Genomic DNA, 18920 nt, shown 5'->3' with positions numbered 1-18920 from the left:
TTAGTAGTCGTCTCCGGTATAAAAATGATATGTTTCATACGACTTTTACACCAGGGACGGTAGTCTGATAGTCCAGAAGGTAGCTCTCCTAGAATCACTCCAAATACCTGAACGGGAAGCATTTTTGACCAATGCTGATCATTCGCGAGAAGTGGTGTGGGAACTAGGGGAAGTGGCGCTACAACTCTCCTTAGAATAAATTATAGAAAAGGGTATAATTATTCGCAACAGTCATCTCGTCTTTGGCCACCTTGCATTGAAAAAAAAAAATTCTTTCTGATATCATTCAATGATGAAAGCATATTAAAACGCTCGAAATTTATACTCCATGCATCACAAGTGGCTCTCACAAAAAAAAGTATCTTTGGCAACTGAAAAATAGTTTTAGTTTTCTACTTTCATTAACTTACTGAATATTTTTTTAATTCGCTGACATTTAACCCAAATAAGTGGTGCAAATGTCAATCTTTCTCATCTTAATATTTAATTTCTCTAGTCAAATTTGTTTAACCTTATCATTGTTTGCGAGGCCTACCCTGCGTTTGTTATCATATTTGAAAATAGAAATAAATAAATAAATGGAATATGATGAAGCGAAATGTGCTTTACGTCATGACACAGATGCACTGCGTATCAACATTATCGAAGACGATACACCGTTTTAATTCCTCTTCTAACGAACTCGGCATTGCACGTCATCAGTCGAGCGCGCGCCGCGGCCGCTCACTCTCGCAGCCTTGTAGTGCATCACTGTTGGAATCTTTTAAAAGCAGTGGGTAACAACCTCTTTGCTTCAGTAAGCCATACGTCTCCAGCGCGACCACTCCTGCGACTCACCATTCCAAAATCGTTTATTTCTTCGCTCATTTGTCTTTGGTCTAAAGAAGAGTATATCTTATATCTTGTTCACAGTCAGCTTCTTACATCCACCAAAAAACATGGATCTCACACAGTGTAAGCATTTATTTTGTTTTATGCTAAGACTTTTGAGTTGTTGGTCTTCTGTTCACAGGGAGAATTCATTGACTTATTTTGTTATCAAGAAGTTTTATCGTCAGTAAATATGTTTCTGTATTTTTTATTGCTTGATATTTTGTGATATAAATTATGTTAATGAATCGTGTGCAGTTTATACGAATTGGTATATATCAAGTAGTTACACTCTGCTTTATTATTGAACTCAGTCTTCTCTTCGTTTAGGTATTTCCCTTGCTCTCTTTCTTTCTTTCTCCCACTGTTCTCGCTCTGTCTCTGCATGTCTATATGTGTGTGTTTGTGTGAGTGTGTTTTTCTGTCCCTTTATATTTTATCATCATCGTTACTTTTTTTCTCTACGAAATATTCTCTGTTGCGTCAGAGAGTACAATCGAACAGTTTCTCGGGTCAACTTTTGCTTTCCTAACTTCTTTCAAGTTATGATGACATTTTCACATCGGATATTCACTTCATACATTTTAAACGGATTTTAGGATCCACTTGAATAAAAAACAAAAAGTTTTAATGAGACAATGCTGTTTTGTGCTCATGGCTTCAAATAATGATTGATGTGGCATTTTGAGATGTAAAACCATGTTTGCTAACTTGTGTTGTCATTTTCAACGCGGTATCTATTTTTTGTTATTCATGTTATTGGGGATTTTTTTTAAAAATCCCTTATTGCAGATACAATCAAAGTTTTCTGGTCGGTATATTTTTATTTGTATCCGGTTGTAAACTGAATAATTGTGCACGATGGAACGTATACCTCTAAGAGTTGACCAGGGACAGACGATGATGAATATTGGTCTAGTGGTAAGGTCTCTGGTTGGTTCTCCGATGTTTCTGTTTAAAAGCCCGCGATCAAATCAGGAGAGGTCGAATATCGGTCCTAGCTTCAATCAATCAGATATTATTGGAGGTCGTTGGTGAAAATTCAACCAGGAGAAAGGTTTCCAGAATGTTCGACACATCAAATTCCTGGTCCGACTTTGGGATTTCAAGCAGCTTGACACAACCGGCCTTTTAGTGACAAACAATATTTCTTCATGGTTTATGTTCTACCAAGGGGGTACCGGGTGAGCTACCTCCTTGGTTATGCATTGTACTAAAATATTATTCTTAATGCTTCGTTTATCTTTCTAATGACAAAGCCTTTTTGAAACTTCACATTTTAACAATGCTATTATTTTTACGGCATAGCTCTTTTTCCGGTCGTCTTTATTGTCTTGATTGCGAATGTCTCATTTTTCCCCACAGCATTATTCTCGGTATTGATAGCACTCTGTGCCACATTCCACCTGACCCACAGTGCAAAGAGTTCATTCTGCAAAGGGCGACACCCAAAGCTCTGTCACGTACACATCGGCAAAAGAACGTTCTTCTCGGACGACCGTGATCTCAGTGTCCCCGCCAACATCGACCCCATGTCTCCCGCCGCCCGTCTTCTCGCCGTCGACCCATCCACGATAGACCTTAGTGGTTACTTACCAGAGGAAAATGCCCAACTCCGACAGTCACCTCCAGAGTACCTGGCAAATCAAGGTATGTTGCAAATGATCACCTTTTTAGTGTTTATCACACCCCCAAAAGGCCAAAACAAACAAAATATCGGTCGTTTTGGAGTTGATTTAGCGGTGGCACTGTGGGATATTCAGATAATACGACGGTCCCAACGCCAACTGACTCCAAACCGACCGAAAATCGTCAAAGCCTTCGCAATTTGGGGTACCATAGTATTTTTTTCGGTCTGTTATTGTTCTGGTATCGGTTTCGATGGTGTATCTGTGGTGCGTTTTCACTTGCTGTAGTCTGTTCGATAGTCAATCGAGAGTACTTTTAAAGATATTTGTTTGAGGGTAGAGACCAAGAATGGTAGCACATGGAAAATGAAACGGATTTAAAGAAGATTAAAAGATAGAGAGTGATAGATGAGTAGGGTGATTGCCTCAACAAACGTAAAATACGTAGTATTTTGGAATATTTATTTGGAATATCTGATTATAATGAGGAAGTCAGTAAATGGAATCTCGTAAATCGTAACTTACCCTGGATGCGACTGCTTCTCTGTCTCTGTCTTTCTTTATGTCCGTTTCCCTCTCTCTCTCCTCTGTCTTCGTCTGGTAGCTCCGTAAAGATGATAAACGATTTGAATGACAAATTTTAAATGACTTTGATTTAAACAAATGTTTCACTAATCAATTTTATTGAAGAAGTTTTACTCGGTTACAGTCTGTCAATCTCAGAAATGCCACTTCGATTAGCTTACCTTTTCCGCTGTGCAAATATTTTCGATTATCTAGTATTAAATTAATTGGATCTTCGTGGAGTTTCATTAAGATTGATACGATTTATTTTGGGGCAAGAGAAGCAAAGCTTCCGGTTCCGTAAAACGGTGACTGTCGCGAACCAGGGCGCAAACAAAGCTCAATTCATGCACATGCCTGTGCAAATACTCTTAAATTGCCAATATGCATGAGTAGGTGAAAAAAATTGCCTTCTTTGTCATCAAAATGCAGTCATGTGACAATACAGAGATACAATATTGCGGTAATGCCCTCTTCACATCCGCATACATGACAAAGATTTTCGTTAGTGACTGACAAATTTCAATAAAGGTCATGCGCTCATATAAGTTTTTCACTTCTTCACCATCTGATCGTTTCATTTCATGGTATTTATTTATTTTCATTACATTTCCTTTCTTCTCTGTATCATCACTTCATTTCATTCAATTTCGTTTCATTTCAATCAATTTAATTTCAAAGGATCTTATTTTCTTTATTCTCTATCTCATCTTATTTAATTACATTTCATATCATAATCATATCATATCATTTTCTAACGTTTCCATTCTTTTTGTTTAATTTATATAATTTCATTTCATATAATATCACATCATATCATATCATATCAATTGACAACAATATATAATTTCATGTCGTAAACTAATATTCAAAATGTTCAGGTGAACACGGAACCAACGATCAATTTTAAATCTGATATATTCATTTTTCTTCACCGTAACTCAATCAAAGGATTAATACGGTCGCATCAACTCATTTATCTCCTAATCCCGGGCTCGCATTGTCCATTTGATATGAATTTTCATTTCATTGGCCGTGCAAATGGCAATGAGTAGATTATTAAGGAGGAAAATGAACCATAAAAGCCTCGTGATCATACATAATTAGTCGCACGACCACCGCGGGGACTAGATTTGTATAATATTGCGTATAAATAATAACATGAGTAATTATATCACCTTTGTAATTCTATAGCTATGATAATGGTGGTATTACACAGGTAATGGGATATTGACAAGGGCAGAGAGAGAATTTTTTTTGTCGATACTGATAACACGTGTGAATTTATCGAATTTATCGAAAAAAAGGAGATGGAGAGAGAGAGAGAGAGAGAGAGAGAGAAAGAAAAGGGAGGGAGAAGTAAGGGACAAGCAGACAGACAAATAGATGGAAAGAATATGTACATAGGTAGAAGGTAGAGAGAGAGAGAGAGAGAGTTTTAGGGTGGGAGCGCGAGAGAGAGGGGGATGGGTGGAAGGGTGGAATGAGAGTAGAAAATTGAGCGAAATTCACTTGTGCCATTCATTCGTGAGTAGCCCCACGAATGCAAAACATGCGTTTACTATGTTCATTACATACGAGATTTTAGTGGCAATATGATAATTACGATTATTAATGAAACTAAGTTCTCTTCCTGGAGAGAATGGTGAAATAGCATTCTTTTCATCCTAGAGCATAGATAACAAAAAAATGGAAAGATATTCATTCTAATTAATCCTCTACTCCAATTTCCTCCAATTTATACCAGGGCATTACTTCTTCAATTTATTTCATGATGGTCGCGGTAAAACATCGTTATTGTCATAATATATTATCAGAGAACGACCTGAGTAGTATTAATTAATGTTTATTACACTGGGAACTCGATATCATACCATCGGGAAAATTTTGATTTTTGTTTCCTAACACTGCTGTCAAAGACGACAAGCAGAATGTTCACTGTGCCTTTCGAACTTTGTGAAAGTAAAGTTTCTTTAACTTCTTCAGCTATTTATTGTAAAGCAATGCATTCCAGGACATGTCCGTAAGAATGAATGGATAATTTTGTAGCAGTAATCTAAACCATTTATTTTCATGCTTGTATGACTAACCGGCTTTCGCACCATTTAAACAAAAATAATTTAAATTATTGCATTTATTCATCACTATTTTCTATATTTTTCTACCCTGAATCGGTAAATACTGCGATATAATATAAAAATGCGACATTCGTCAAAATGTCAGGATTCAATAAGCCAAATTGACAATAGGCGAAAGTACCTGGGATTTAAAATATGTCACATAAAAATGTTCAAATCAATTACCTTTCCATATAAATCACATTTAGAGAGACGGTATCTGCTAGTGCATAATTAGGACCGCTGCCCTTTCACGGCTTTCCCCCTGCACTTTAATACAAATTCTTTTGTCTCGTGACAGATCTATGACGTCACAGAAGTGCGTTACGTATAGCTATCATTTCTACTCAATAATTATCAAAGCGTATTAGATCAACCAAGACAGGAAAAAATATGTTTATAAGCTGTCAATTGTAATATATAATCCAGTTCATTGACAAAGGAAATTCAAATCCAATCGAGAGAAATTGATTGTGTTTTTAACCTTGATAAAAAAAGCAATCCTGCCTTTCACAAACACACACGCGCGCACACCACACGCACACGCACACGCACACGTATAATATCGCCGACGATTATGTGACCCACTGCGGCAAAACCCGACTTTTATAGCCTCCAAACACGAAATTCTGACTTCAGGGATGAATAAAAGGTTTTTTAATGTCGGATAGTACAATTAATTCAAAGCATTTTGAAGAAGAAATAAAGTCAAAAGAATGAAATGGGGAATAAAGATGTTTATGTATTAACAAATAAGTATATGTTTATACAGATAAATTGGTAGCAAAGAAAAGGGTTGATTGATCGTGTGCGGTCGACTGGCCCCTCTTAATAATTATCTCTTGGTCATTAAGAAGTCCTGCAATCAATGACCAGAGGGATATTAGAAGACATCGATGCAACCATACCCCAAATTGCTGAAATATCTGAAATATATATTTCTCCGGTATATTATGCAATGATATATATATATATTTTGTTCTTTTGTTTGAATCCTCAATGTATACAGTAATTTTGAAAACAAATATGTTGACATTTTTAGCTACGCTCTCTGGTTTTCTGTCATTTATGTTTTTAGTTCTTGCATATTATCGGAGAGGACAGCATTGTAGTTTCACTATTTTGCCATCTCTTATGATATGATAGTAATAATATCGAGCATTTCTTTAGCGTAAAAATATGAAAAGCTCTTAAAATCAAGAATGGCAATGAGAGATTTTGTTATATCAAAACAAAAGATCGCTCAATTGATCGCTCGATAGATAGATAGAAATGTACATCAATTATTAGAGAGAGAGATAGAAAGAAAGAAAGAAAGATGAATAATTGAAAATAACATGTAGATAGATAGATCTGCTGATGATTTGAACAAAGCTTGCGTATCTCATACTTGAAACCTTATCAATCCAACTGATTGCTTCTTTTCCAAAATTGTATGTTATATATTACATGAATCTGAACACTATCAACAAGCTACTAGAATCTGTTTTTTCTTCTATTGTGACCATGCTTTCACTAAAAGGGCATCACTAATGGTGATGCCGTTTCTAAACACTCATAATTTTCGAGGCAGCGTACTTTGGTAAAAGGATATTGTATAGGTAAACTTTTTAGTCAACTAAAATTATAGACCGGACGCACAAAGAATAAGCTGGAGAGCAAATGAGAAAGTAAGAACGAAAGGAAGGAAGTGGGGAGAGAGAGGGGAGGAGGGAGAGAGAGGGGAGGAGGGAGAGAGAGAGAGACAGAGACAGAGAGAGAGACAGAGAGACAGAGAGGGAGGGGAGAAATACACAGAGAGAGAAAGACAGACAGACAATAGAGTAAATTAACTATAGACGTGTAATGAGAGTGAGACAGATAGCGGCAAAAGATACGAAATACGGTAAAGAGCAAAAGGTATTGATGAACCCCATTTTCACTATTTTGTTTAAATATTTTTTTTTAGGAAAACGATTATTTTGTTAGTTTGTCAAAAGGGAAATTTGTCTCTTTTAATTTTCTTTATTTTCTGAGAGCGTTTCGTACCGGAAAAGGGAATATTTAAATTTACTGTTACGCTTTATATCACCCAATACTGTATAAATGGTATTATATTACTAATCAAACGACGCGGATGAATATTTATTGAAAGCGAAAAAATAGTTTGATAGCACCCTGGCTATGAAATACAGTCACGGAGAAATAATGGGCTTTACATTTCAGAATGTAACAAGATGCTGAGAACATTCTAAATATAGAGAAATCCGAGGGTTGTAAATTAGCGCAGCGGATGGATGAGTGAAAGTGATTGAGAAAGGGCACCTAATGGTTCGAAAAGATTTCATTGCGTAAACCATTTTACCACAGTAAAACCAGTCAAGGAAACATAATCCATTGGAAGGATTATTGAATTGCAGAAAGCCGAGCAAGTTCAACGTACTTTTATGTTCCAACTTGGGAAATAGTTAATGTTGTTTTGAAAGACCAATCAATGGTAGGAGGGAAAGAGAGAGCACGAAATGAAAAGGAAGGAAGAGAGTGGGAGAGATAGGGAGGATGAGCACTGTCTATGCTGGAGAAAATAGTCTTAAAGTGGATGAAAGACTCAAAAGTCAGATAGGAAAACCATAGAATGTTTCATTTGCGTATCCAGTACCCAGGCTATGCATAGGCCCTTCCCGTTTACGTACCAAGAAAGAAAATTGTTTTTACAAAATCAATAATTTAGTATATATTGCTATCGGTATCTGAATACGTCGCCATATTACATTAGCAAAAGGAAAATACATGACTACATTTTTTTTTATCCCTCAAAGGTCCTTCCATGTGCTACCCCTCTGGGTTTTAGTCATGACGGTAATCATGTACATGTACATGATTGTAACATGTCTTGATCATTATAAACCTTCTCTCACTTCTAAATCACGTGATCTTGATAACTCCTCTCGTGCCGTTCAGGTGATAATAACCTTCTAAGTGAACCATGAAACACAGAAATCGATGCCTTATTTTGATATAACATGAGCCTCTGCCCGACTTTGAAATGTTTTGTTATGTTTGGATGTTGAAACGTAGCATCAGGAAATGTGTATAGGGACCGGCATTTGCCCCCATTCAAAATGACAGAAGTAATTCAAGAAATGGGGGGAAAAGAGAGAAATATAAAAGAGAGTGGAATGGGAACGGGAAGGAGGTATAGTAATGGAGGTTGAAGCAGGTGAGCTATTCGATTGGGGGGGGGGGGGGGCGTGGGGCACGTGCCCCCGTGATCTCTTTGTACCTTTGGAACAGTCTAACACGCCAGAGACGATAGCCGACGGTGTTTGGACTGTTTCTCAGGTACCGAGTGTGGGTAATTTTACTAATGCCCGAACGGAATGATGTGTATTATTTCTTTTTATAAGATGATGTTTTATTTGTTTTATAAAATGATGTTTTATAACACGATTTTACTTATGACCGGTCATTAGCAAATGCTAATGACCGGTCATTAGTAAATTACGTGTTAGGCAAAATAAATGCCTGGTCACGTGTACGCTTTCAACCAATAAGTCGATTAGGAACTGCTTCATCATCTTATATTATTTTTGTACCATGATGTTTTTCTGTAAGAAGACTGTGATCAGAAACTTATTATCACTTATTTCGCCATCTCTCTCTCTCTCTCTCTCTCTCCTCGTTATTTCTCCCGCTACAGGTGAAGATGTTGACATCATTGTGGACAGCCATCCGCGAAAAATGAGAATCCTACGACTCATCCAAGAGATCATGGATAGCTCGCTTGAAGAACCTTGACCTCCATGCCCTGACCTTTCAACTTTCACCATTCAACAAAGTTCATTTGCGGTTTTTTCCAGAATCGGCATTGTGTTTACAATTTCATTCTTTTAAACAACATTTCAAATTCGTTCAACCATCCGATGTAGACAGTTACGAAGAACAACTTTCTTGACTGTATATGAATAAAGAAAAAGAGATTGTTAATGTGTGAACCCATTCCGTTCGCTTATGTATCATTTTCTATTATCATTCTTCAGAGATTGAGAGCTATTTTTTCATGAAATATATTGTAAGTTATTGTAGGACTGCTTTTGTAGATGATTTCTATACTTTTCTTAGTGTTCAGTCTCAGAGGTGGAGATCAAGAGTGTGTGGGAGGACATAGAGTATGTTTACTGTATTGCCATAAAATATATGATCAGGACATTCCTGGGAATGTTTGCTTTTGAAATCTTAGCAATGCGACTCGTTAAACGACATATCCCCACAAAATGTTGTTTAAACAAAGTGATAGTCTGCGAGCTCTCCCCGAGTACCTTAACTATTGTCTATATATTTAAAAACAACCCGCTCAAGGAGAAAATAGAGTGACGTTTTAAATAATAATCTGAAAGGTATGTAAAGATCCCAGAGAACATGGAGATGCTCTTGAGAGATAAAATATAACAAGTACTAATTAAGAGCCATGTCAGGTAGCTTAATATTTAATAGATCCTTGATATGACAGCGATTTAACAGGCGCTGACATGGCACCGGGAGACATACTCAATTGTCTGCAAATAAAGTCTCATCAAAAATCCATTAGTGATATGCGAGGCAGCAGTACTGTTTCTTAACTATCCATAACTAGTCGTTAATAACACACATATTTTAGAAGGCCAATTTCACAGGAGAAACATCCAGCCTTCAAAAGGCCCACGCTAACCTAAATATTCCCATTTGTAGCGATTCTATGATGTCAAAAAACACTACTGTAGTCTCATTTTCATATCTTATCTACATAATGAAAGGGATTATTAGTTTACTTCCTATTTATATTTGAATTAATCAAACATAGTATTTTATTGAAGTTCTTGTCAATAAAGAAAGAACCATGACTATGTATAGAAATGAGAGCCCCATCTAAATTTTCCAGTGGAAGAGCGAATACGTCACAACAGTTGAAGGCAAATAGATAATTGTATTCTGTTATTCTATATCCTGTTATATTTTCTTAATCTGTTATACTATTGATTTTCTATTGCCAATTATAGCAACAGTTTAACTTTCCATAAGGTCATTTCGTTCCTCTGGGTTTCTTTTCTCAAGAAACAAATGACCTGATTTGTTTTGAGGTGTAATTAAGAGAATATAATGACCACATTAATTTAGTCATCGCATATGCATTTTACCCAAATGGTTTAAACAGCAACATCTGTATACGCGTATACAGCACTAATCATGCTTATTCGTAAACATTACTTTCGTATTATCTTAATGCAAATATCCTGCCTAATAATTGTGACAAAGGGAATGCGCATTACTTTGACAGGTGTATAATTTACCCTATGAAACAATGCAAAAAGAGCTGTAAATAATAATCCGCCAATAATACCATAAGATTTCACATGAATATATCAGAGAAGCTTATAATTATTAGAATATAACGATGATAATGATTGTAGTAACAGAAATGGTTACGATCGAACAACACACACGATTCTGACAGAATATATTGATAAACCTACATGAACACCTCTGATTATCACAGTTCAAATAATGTATTCTGTAAATAACCGTCAGGTAATATTTTCCCTCTCATTTTCTTTATTCATCTTAATAGATAATTGCGTTATTATCTGTTCATGCCTGGCCCTCAAAGTTAAAAGAGCAAGTTTTCAGAGTAAATTAAATCTGCAATCCTAATTCAAATTGTCAATGCAGGATCATGACTTGTATGTGTCTTTTAAAAATAATTTCACAATCTGCAGTTAATATTCTTATCATCTGTGTATATCTGTAGTTAAATTACCTTGATGTCATTCTTAATAATTATGTACTACATAAACCCCTCTTTACTGTGTTATTTTTAGTTTCACTTTTTTCAAAGTCAACTTCATGATTTCTCATTACCACCCTTAAATGGACGAAGTTATAAAATGCACTTAATATGACTTTATATTATACATTGCATTTCTTTAAAATCATATCACCTCCATGATAACTAGCATCCCTTGCAATTCAAATTTGTTGTATTTTGATTTTCTGAGCTATGTATTAATGTAAAGTCAAATTGTCTGAAAATGTAAACATTTGAGTTAAGGTTACTGTTACTTATTTAATCTTTTTTTTCTTTTCCCGACATTCATGTGACTCACTTCAAATCTTACTATTGGTTTGTATTCACTGTTTTCTTGATTTTGTCTTTGCCTAACGAAAAACAACAACAACAATAATAATAATGATAACAATAATGATGTTAATAATAGTTTATAATGATAATAATAAAGATAATAATAATAATAATCATCATTATGATAATAATGGTAATGGTGATAATAATAATAATATCCTGATGCATACGAGATGTCAATTTTAATAATATAAGTCCACACTTACATAGAAGAGAAAGTATTCCTCCTGTCATATCACATGATATTGACGCCATAATAAAATAAAATAAAATGTGAACAGCAAATGAGTACAGTTCATTCCCGAGAAAATGATTTGCTCCATTCTGATGAGGCATACAAACTAAAAAAAAAAAAAAAAATTCTTTCCCTTGATTATCGTATTCAAAATCAGTATCCCTATGTATACAATGCATATAATGCTACTTGGACCCCATATCAATGTCGTAATACTAGTTTGAATACTCCTGTATCATGTACATTTTTTTCTCGGTAACTGCATGCACGAATGAATTTGCTTGTACAGTACATTCAAGTATTTTTGTAAAAATTTGCCATTTGTAGAGGATTTTGAATCTATCTATCAAGGTATCGTGTTTACAGATACTGCTCTACTCATTATATCCCAATTCTAGCTTGTAAATAATTTTAAGGAGAAAAGTGTTCTATTAAATCTTGTGACATTTAATTTCCTCATGATTTCTTGAAAATATTGTTCCAAGTTCTCAATGTCAACACACATTATAAAGATAATTAATTGCGAGTCGTTACTGACTAGTGATAAAATGACACAAAGCCGAAACGGCGAAATGTAAAGTCGTGATTTTTGTAAAAAATTTGAGATGGCCTTCCAATAAACAGAGCGCTAATTAATCCCGATGTTTACACCTCAAGTGTGAATTCTTTCACCGAGAATAATGCTAGAATTTCATGAAAACGTTATTTTGTTTTCGACACATGTTCGTGAATGACAAGATATCCAGGAATAAAAAGGCTAGAAAGAGAAAGAGTAAGAGAAAGGGAAAGGGACATATAAAGAGAATAAAGAGAAAGAGAGAGAGAAAGAGGAAATGGAGGGTGTAGGAGAGAGATCAGAAAGACAGACAAAGAGGACAGACAGAGAGAACAAAATCAAGAAGAGAAGGCGGAGAAAGAGAGAGAGAGAGAGAGAGAGAGAGAGAGAGGGGGCGAAGAGGAATGTGGAGAGGAAGATAAAGAGAGAGGGAGAGAGATAGATAGATAGATAGAGAAAGAGAGAGAGAGAAGGAGAACAGATAAACAGACAGAGACATAAATTATAAGCATGTATTCATATTGGGCATGTGGTGATCCTTCATTGGGTATAGACAAAGACAGCAAAAGATAAAGGAGGGGATGGAGAGTGGAGGAGAAAGTGAGGGAGAGAGGGAGGGAGGGATGAAGGGAGAGAGAGAGAGAGAGAGAGAGGGGGGGGGAACACTAGTAAACGATGCAAATTGTAAAACAATCACTTTCACCAACCTTGTTATGGACAAGAGAAAATAGTCTTTGGGTCGGAGAGAGTCCTCTTTGAGTTTTTCTGTATTTATAAGTTGTCAATAGTACCTATGAAATATTGATTAAGGGCATGAGTGCATTTGTCAGGGTACAGATCAGTGAAAAATTCACTCTGTAGTATACCGGTACTGCATAATTACATAATATTGCACAACAGAATTTGAATAACTTAATGTAAATATCAACAAAAGCTAATTCACATGATTAGAAAGTTCATAAATATAATTGTCTCAACAAATTATACACTCCACAAAGATTGACAAAACATAAGTGGTACTAGAAAATGGGGAAGAAAAGAAGCAATTATTCATCAAGAAGTATTACCATACGGTAAATATTTTTCTCATGTAAAATTTCACAAATAGAAGTAATTCATTCTCATTATACAGAATGTGTCGCAACAAAGACACAAAGAAAAAGGAGATTAGTCAATTGGAAATACACAGTAGTAAAGAAACGTATTAGAGTACAATGTGTTTCATTACCTGGGGCCTACCACGCAGTTTTGGAATTGCCAAGAAGGTTGATTTCAACATTATCTGGATATGATTTTACATAATTCTAGCATACAATGTAATACATGTGATTCAGTGGTCTATGTATAATACAGGGGCAATAGGGTTCACAAGGATGCACTTTGCCCCCCCCCCCCCCTCCATGACGTCAGTGCCACCCTCGCAATGGATGGACTCAATGTACGCCGCTGATGCGAATGAGACAGCAGGCCTCGCTATACCAAGAAGTAGATGGATAAACGAACGTCTTATCATGGGCAATTCAATCCATGCAAGGCCCAGGGGACCTCGGTTCAAAGGAGGGGTAGAATAGACGATTATAACCTATAATTAGAGACATGAGGAACATTAATGTGAGAGTTTAGGTAGTGTTGAAAGCAAACGGAGTAGAATTAATGAAATGAGGAGGCATCATGGTATCATGGGCACGATGGGGAGAGGGCATGGTGCCTGTCTTTCAAATACACGGTGGTTTAGGGTGAGGATGAGGGAGAGCGTGCTTTTCTCTCCATTTTCTTTGTCTTATTTTCTCCCTTTCATAGACGGGGTGGGGGTGCAAGGCCCCTTGACCCCACTGTAGCTACGTCACTGACTGTTCTGGGTCAGTGTGTCGTTTGAAACATTAAATAAAGTAAATCATTTCGAAGTTTCACTGTGCATATTCTGATATACTGATACGACAATGAGGAAATTGATGATATAAAATTTAAATACTTTCGCTGCCCTTGCCGCTGAATACCCTTCTTATTGCCAGATCCCGCTAGCTGTATTGCATTCAGTGAATGGAGGCCGGTCTAGGAATTAGAAAGGCATTCAGCGTCTTTGTGAGGGCACCGGGGGGGGGGGGCGTGATTGAAATAATTTAAAGTGTATCATTATCATTCGATGAACGGAGAATTATTAAAACAGTTTGTATCAAAATTAAGAAGAAGTTCCATGGACGTGGGGAAAAGGAAAAACATTTAGACTACTTTATATATTACATCACAACTCTTTTTAAATATTATTTTTCACTTTACTTTACATGGCTGACATGCAATGAAATGATGGGGCTAGACAAAGTAATAAATAAATAAATATGTTTGGATTGGTCATACCATGTTCACATTCCCGGAAATGTTACTATCATACTGTTTGAAAACGGAAAACTTTATGTGACAGTCGGGTGCCTTTTTTGTCATTAAAAAGTGGGGTTTTATCATCTGGTCAGACTTATCGGCCTATTTTTTCAAACAGCTCTGAGAATGATCTTACAGAGACATATGCCAATGTATTGGTTCGAGTGTAGACTAAAATGTGACTTTGTCCACTGTGCAGTTTCATTACGATTATTTTTATTACAAAAATTCAAACCGAAATGACGATCATTATGCTTTGCCGTGGGTTCCAAAATGTCAACATATTGGAGTTGCCCGGGGATGGAGAGCATAAAATAAAAAGTTATCTGTCACAGACGGATAGGATAATCTTGATATTTTGATACCAAAGCCTTCTAGGTAATGATAACAATCAAAGTATAAGGAAATTGAAATTCTCTGATAAGGAGTACTTATCAAAATGAAAAGTGGGCTGCTCGTCTTCTCCTTTTATCATATTGACGTTAGGAGTCACTATGGGAACCAAGGAGAGAAGGGTCACATCAAAATTTGGATTTATTGGTTAGATAATTGCAAATGGAAAAGGGAATGAAAAATAGAGAAATAGAGAGAGAGGGAGAGAGAGACAGAGACAGAGAGAGAGAGACAGAGACACACACAAAAGGAGAGAGAGAGAGAGAGAGAGAGAGAGAGAGAGAGAGAGCAGAAGTCAGTATCTACAAGGAAAATAAAATAAAACAAAATGAATGACACAATCTTCAACAAGAGAATCTGATGTGTGAATGCCCCTATTTAACATTGACCCCAGAAAATTCACACTTATCGTAATTGTATATTTTCGACTTGATAGGTATTTAGTACAATTTAAATCATGATTTAAATTTTGTTCAAAGTAAGGATTCTAATTTCTTTTTCAATTTTGCGAATGAATCTTTTCTCAATTCCAAAATTAATAAGAGGCCTAGAGATGATTTGCAAGGGAAACAAATTTCATCTTTGAAAAGTTAAACAAATTCTTTGATCTTTACAAGACATTTTTCGTCGATATACACAAGTATAATATTGAAATGGAAATTATTTAACAATTTAAAAAAATATTTTTTGTAACTCGATAATGGACACTTTAAAGTCTTAGAGCAGCCTTTTGACTGTTGGAAGATCGTTTTTTCTTTCAAAACTGCATATACACAAATATGATGACAATCTTTCTTTGGAATTTTCTCAAAATAATTTTAAGAACACAGTTATATCAGAGAGTGGCTGTGTATTTAATCCATAAATGCCACACCCTCAGGTTAAAAGATTACTCCTGATGAAAAACCGATGGAAAAAAAATGAAATGTGAAGAAATAACTCTCCTCCCTCGGCTATTTTCGGTTACAGTATTTCATCGAGAGAAAAATATTTGTTTTGGATTCTGTACTCATCATTTTGATTAACTGATTCGCGATAACGCTGTGAGCTGTACCCCTAATCTGAGTTGTTTGCCTGGAAGATTCGTTGCGATGTCAGGTAGATGAACTTTAGGGTTGCAGGTAGTGCCAGGTACTAATCTCATCAAATGGTTTTCCTTGTCAGCCTTTGTTTAGATATACATCTATGCTTGTATGCTTATGTATGCCAGTTCACGGATCTGGTTTACACCGTAATCCTTCATATTCATACAACTTCCTGGCGCATCTAGAGAAAATAAACAGCTCCAAGATTCAGCAGCAGATTTTCCCCCATTTTTAGGTCACGTCATTCCTTTCGTTTCATGAAACAACATTAGCAAATGTTTATGTTCTATTATAATACGGTTGGTAATCATCAGGTATAGCAAAATTTGGGGCGCTGTTGCTCCTTGTTGCCCTAATTTGTTCCGATGAATGAGTTGGATCACTGTCCCCCACCCTATTTGCCCTATGAGGCAGTGGGCACTGACCTGTTTTAGCTATGTAATTCACAGTGTTACACAATATTACTCTTTCTCTCTCTTTTTATATATATATACAGGCGCGTACGCAGGATTTTTTCAAGGGGGGGGTGGTTAACATTTTTAAATCGGGACGAAAATTTCGCATCGACTCAGCGGGGGGGGGGGGGGGGGGGGGGGGGGGGGGGGGGGTAAGAGGCAATTTTTTTTTTTTTTTTTTTGGTCTCGAAATTTGAAAATTTGACATTTTACTCCGTTGGGGGGGGGGGGGGTAAGGTTGCCTTTTTTAGGTCAGCCATGGGAATAATTGTTTTTGTTTGTTTTTTGGTTTTTGTTATTAAGAAAAATAATTCCAAAGGGTTTTTTTTTTTTTTATTTTTTTTTAGGGGGTTTATACACATAAAAAATACCAAAGGGGGGGGGGGTAAACCCCCAAACACCCCCCTGCGTACACGCCGTTTTATAATATATAATATATTATATATAGGCCTTACTCCTGTAATATTATAAATTCGAGGAGCATAATTGCAAAAACAATTCTAATTTGAGCATAGAAATAATCAAATGAAACGGTCCAAATGGTATCTAACACTAGTTACACTTATATTGATTTTTTTCTTTGTTTCAATATTCTAAAATGCCTCGATTCCTTAAATGAAACGCAGCAAACTCGATAAATTTGCAACGCAAACAGCGACAGCACGACCTTTTTTCTCATTAGCAGAACAATTATAGACAACTTATAGGCCTGAGGTCAAACTTAATACATGTATCATAATCAAATCAAACTAAAAATAATCATGAAGAAAAGAGTATTAATGGCGTAGGATGCTGAAAATTGTATTAATAAAATAAGGCAAATAAAAATCGCAAAAATAAAGGTATAGAGTGAGCGGAGTGAGTGTCCTTTGCTGGTTAAAAACCGACGACGAAGAGGAAAGCTTCTGCAACCACATGCGCTAATCAGATTCCAGTCAATGTGTACATTCAAATCAACAATTAATCACGAATGAATGCCAAAGCCTTTATAATTTCATGTTAATTTCCAGTTCGTTGGAATTCGTTTTTCTTCTTTGTTGGAAACCTCAAAGTTGATATACAAAACCCACAGTATATCAATCAATTGAATTATATACGGTGGCGAGGCGGGGATCCAGTTAGAGGAGGGGTGACACTGATCTTATAACGTGGATTGGGCACTGGTAAGGGTTCATGTCACCTTCTCCCAACTCTCTCTCTCTCTCTCTCTCTCTCTCTTTCTCTCGACCCCTCCCTCCCATCCTACCCCAACTCATCCCATCTCTGTCATTCTCTTTTCATCTTTTGAACACGTTTTACCTATTTTTGCCATTGGATTATAGGGGCACCTGCTTCCGATCCCCCAAAGAGTTAATGCTACAACGCGAGATATTTACGTGCTGCCGTGGACAATCTACACAATAATAGCACTGACTGATTTGAGAGGCATGGTTAAAACTATTGCCCGAGGTTATCTTTAAACGATTATGTGCCCCGAGATGAAGTCAAGTACAGTTCCAAGATCGCAAAGGTGCAAGTTTTAACATTGAGCCAAAACAAAATAGGCAGCGAATATATTTTGTTTCATATGCTGCATTTGCGTTTGGATTCATGAAAAAGGGGTATTCCGATAATATTTGATAAAATGTGTGAGCCGTCTTCAAACTATGTTGTAGTCGATTGGTAAATGTATTTATGGCTGCTCATCTAAATGCTCCCCCCTCTATCTCTCTCTCTCTCTCTCTCTCTCTCTCTATTATTATATATATATATATATATATTATATATAGGCGTGAAGGAACGTGAGACGTAGCTGTACTTGTATATATAATTTTGTTCATACAATGTATTTGTTTTTGTATGTGTTTGCACTTCAGAACCTGAAGAAGGCCTCACAAGCCGAAAGCTCGTAATAAAATTGTGAAGTATAACTATACGTCTCACGTTCCTAGACCATTTTCTTCACGCCTACATATTCTGGAACACCCGTTGTCATGTCAGAGTTGAGAATTCTCGCACTTTTATAATATATATATGTATATATATATATATATATATATCCACATTTATTGTCAAAGGAATATGCCATTGGTAATTTAATAGAAATTTAAAGAAAAATATGTATTTGGAATAACATATTGACGAATCTAATTGACAGTGATTTGAATCAAACTATCGCGGTGGCATTAATTTGATATTATATTAAATTAGGCAGTCTAACGCGAAAGGACAAACTGTATTTGATTCATTGCTGAATTTCTCAGTGGGTATTAATTTCAATAACGAAACATGTCTCTCATTTCCCCCTAATTTAGCATGTCTGCTGTTGTTGAAATGTCAGTTAAGTCTGCTTCTTTGCAGAGCTGAAATGATATGGGGAAAGCAAAATTGAATTAGGTACTATTACTTTATAATTACGATGGCCTCAACTCTCTACCTTTTAAAAAAATCATACATGAAAATTACCATAATTATTTTTACATAATCATGTCAGAGTCTTTATGACTT

At 36.0% G+C, this 18920-nt stretch overlaps 1 protein-coding gene across 1 annotated transcript; it reads left to right on the top strand.

Annotated features, from left to right (window-relative positions):
* The first annotated feature begins 801 nt into the window (after positions 1-801).
* LOC100889495 lies at positions 802-12210 on the top strand. The gene is made up of 3 exons (XM_011664324.2): positions 802-954; positions 2236-2520; positions 8859-12210. Exons 1-3 carry the CDS (start codon positions 939-941, stop codon positions 8954-8956), a joined length of 399 nt encoding a protein of 132 aa, XP_011662626.1. The 5' UTR covers positions 802-938; the 3' UTR covers positions 8957-12210.
* The last annotated feature ends 6710 nt before the right edge of the window (positions 12211-18920 follow it).

Source organism: Strongylocentrotus purpuratus, unplaced genomic scaffold (assembly GCF_000002235.5).
Source record: "Strongylocentrotus purpuratus isolate Spur 01 unplaced genomic scaffold, Spur_5.0 spur5_scaffold_6, whole genome shotgun sequence".
In the NCBI taxonomy this organism is placed as follows: Eukaryota; Metazoa; Echinodermata; class Echinoidea; order Camarodonta; family Strongylocentrotidae; genus Strongylocentrotus; species Strongylocentrotus purpuratus.
This window is presented reverse-complemented; position numbering and strand designations above follow the sequence as displayed.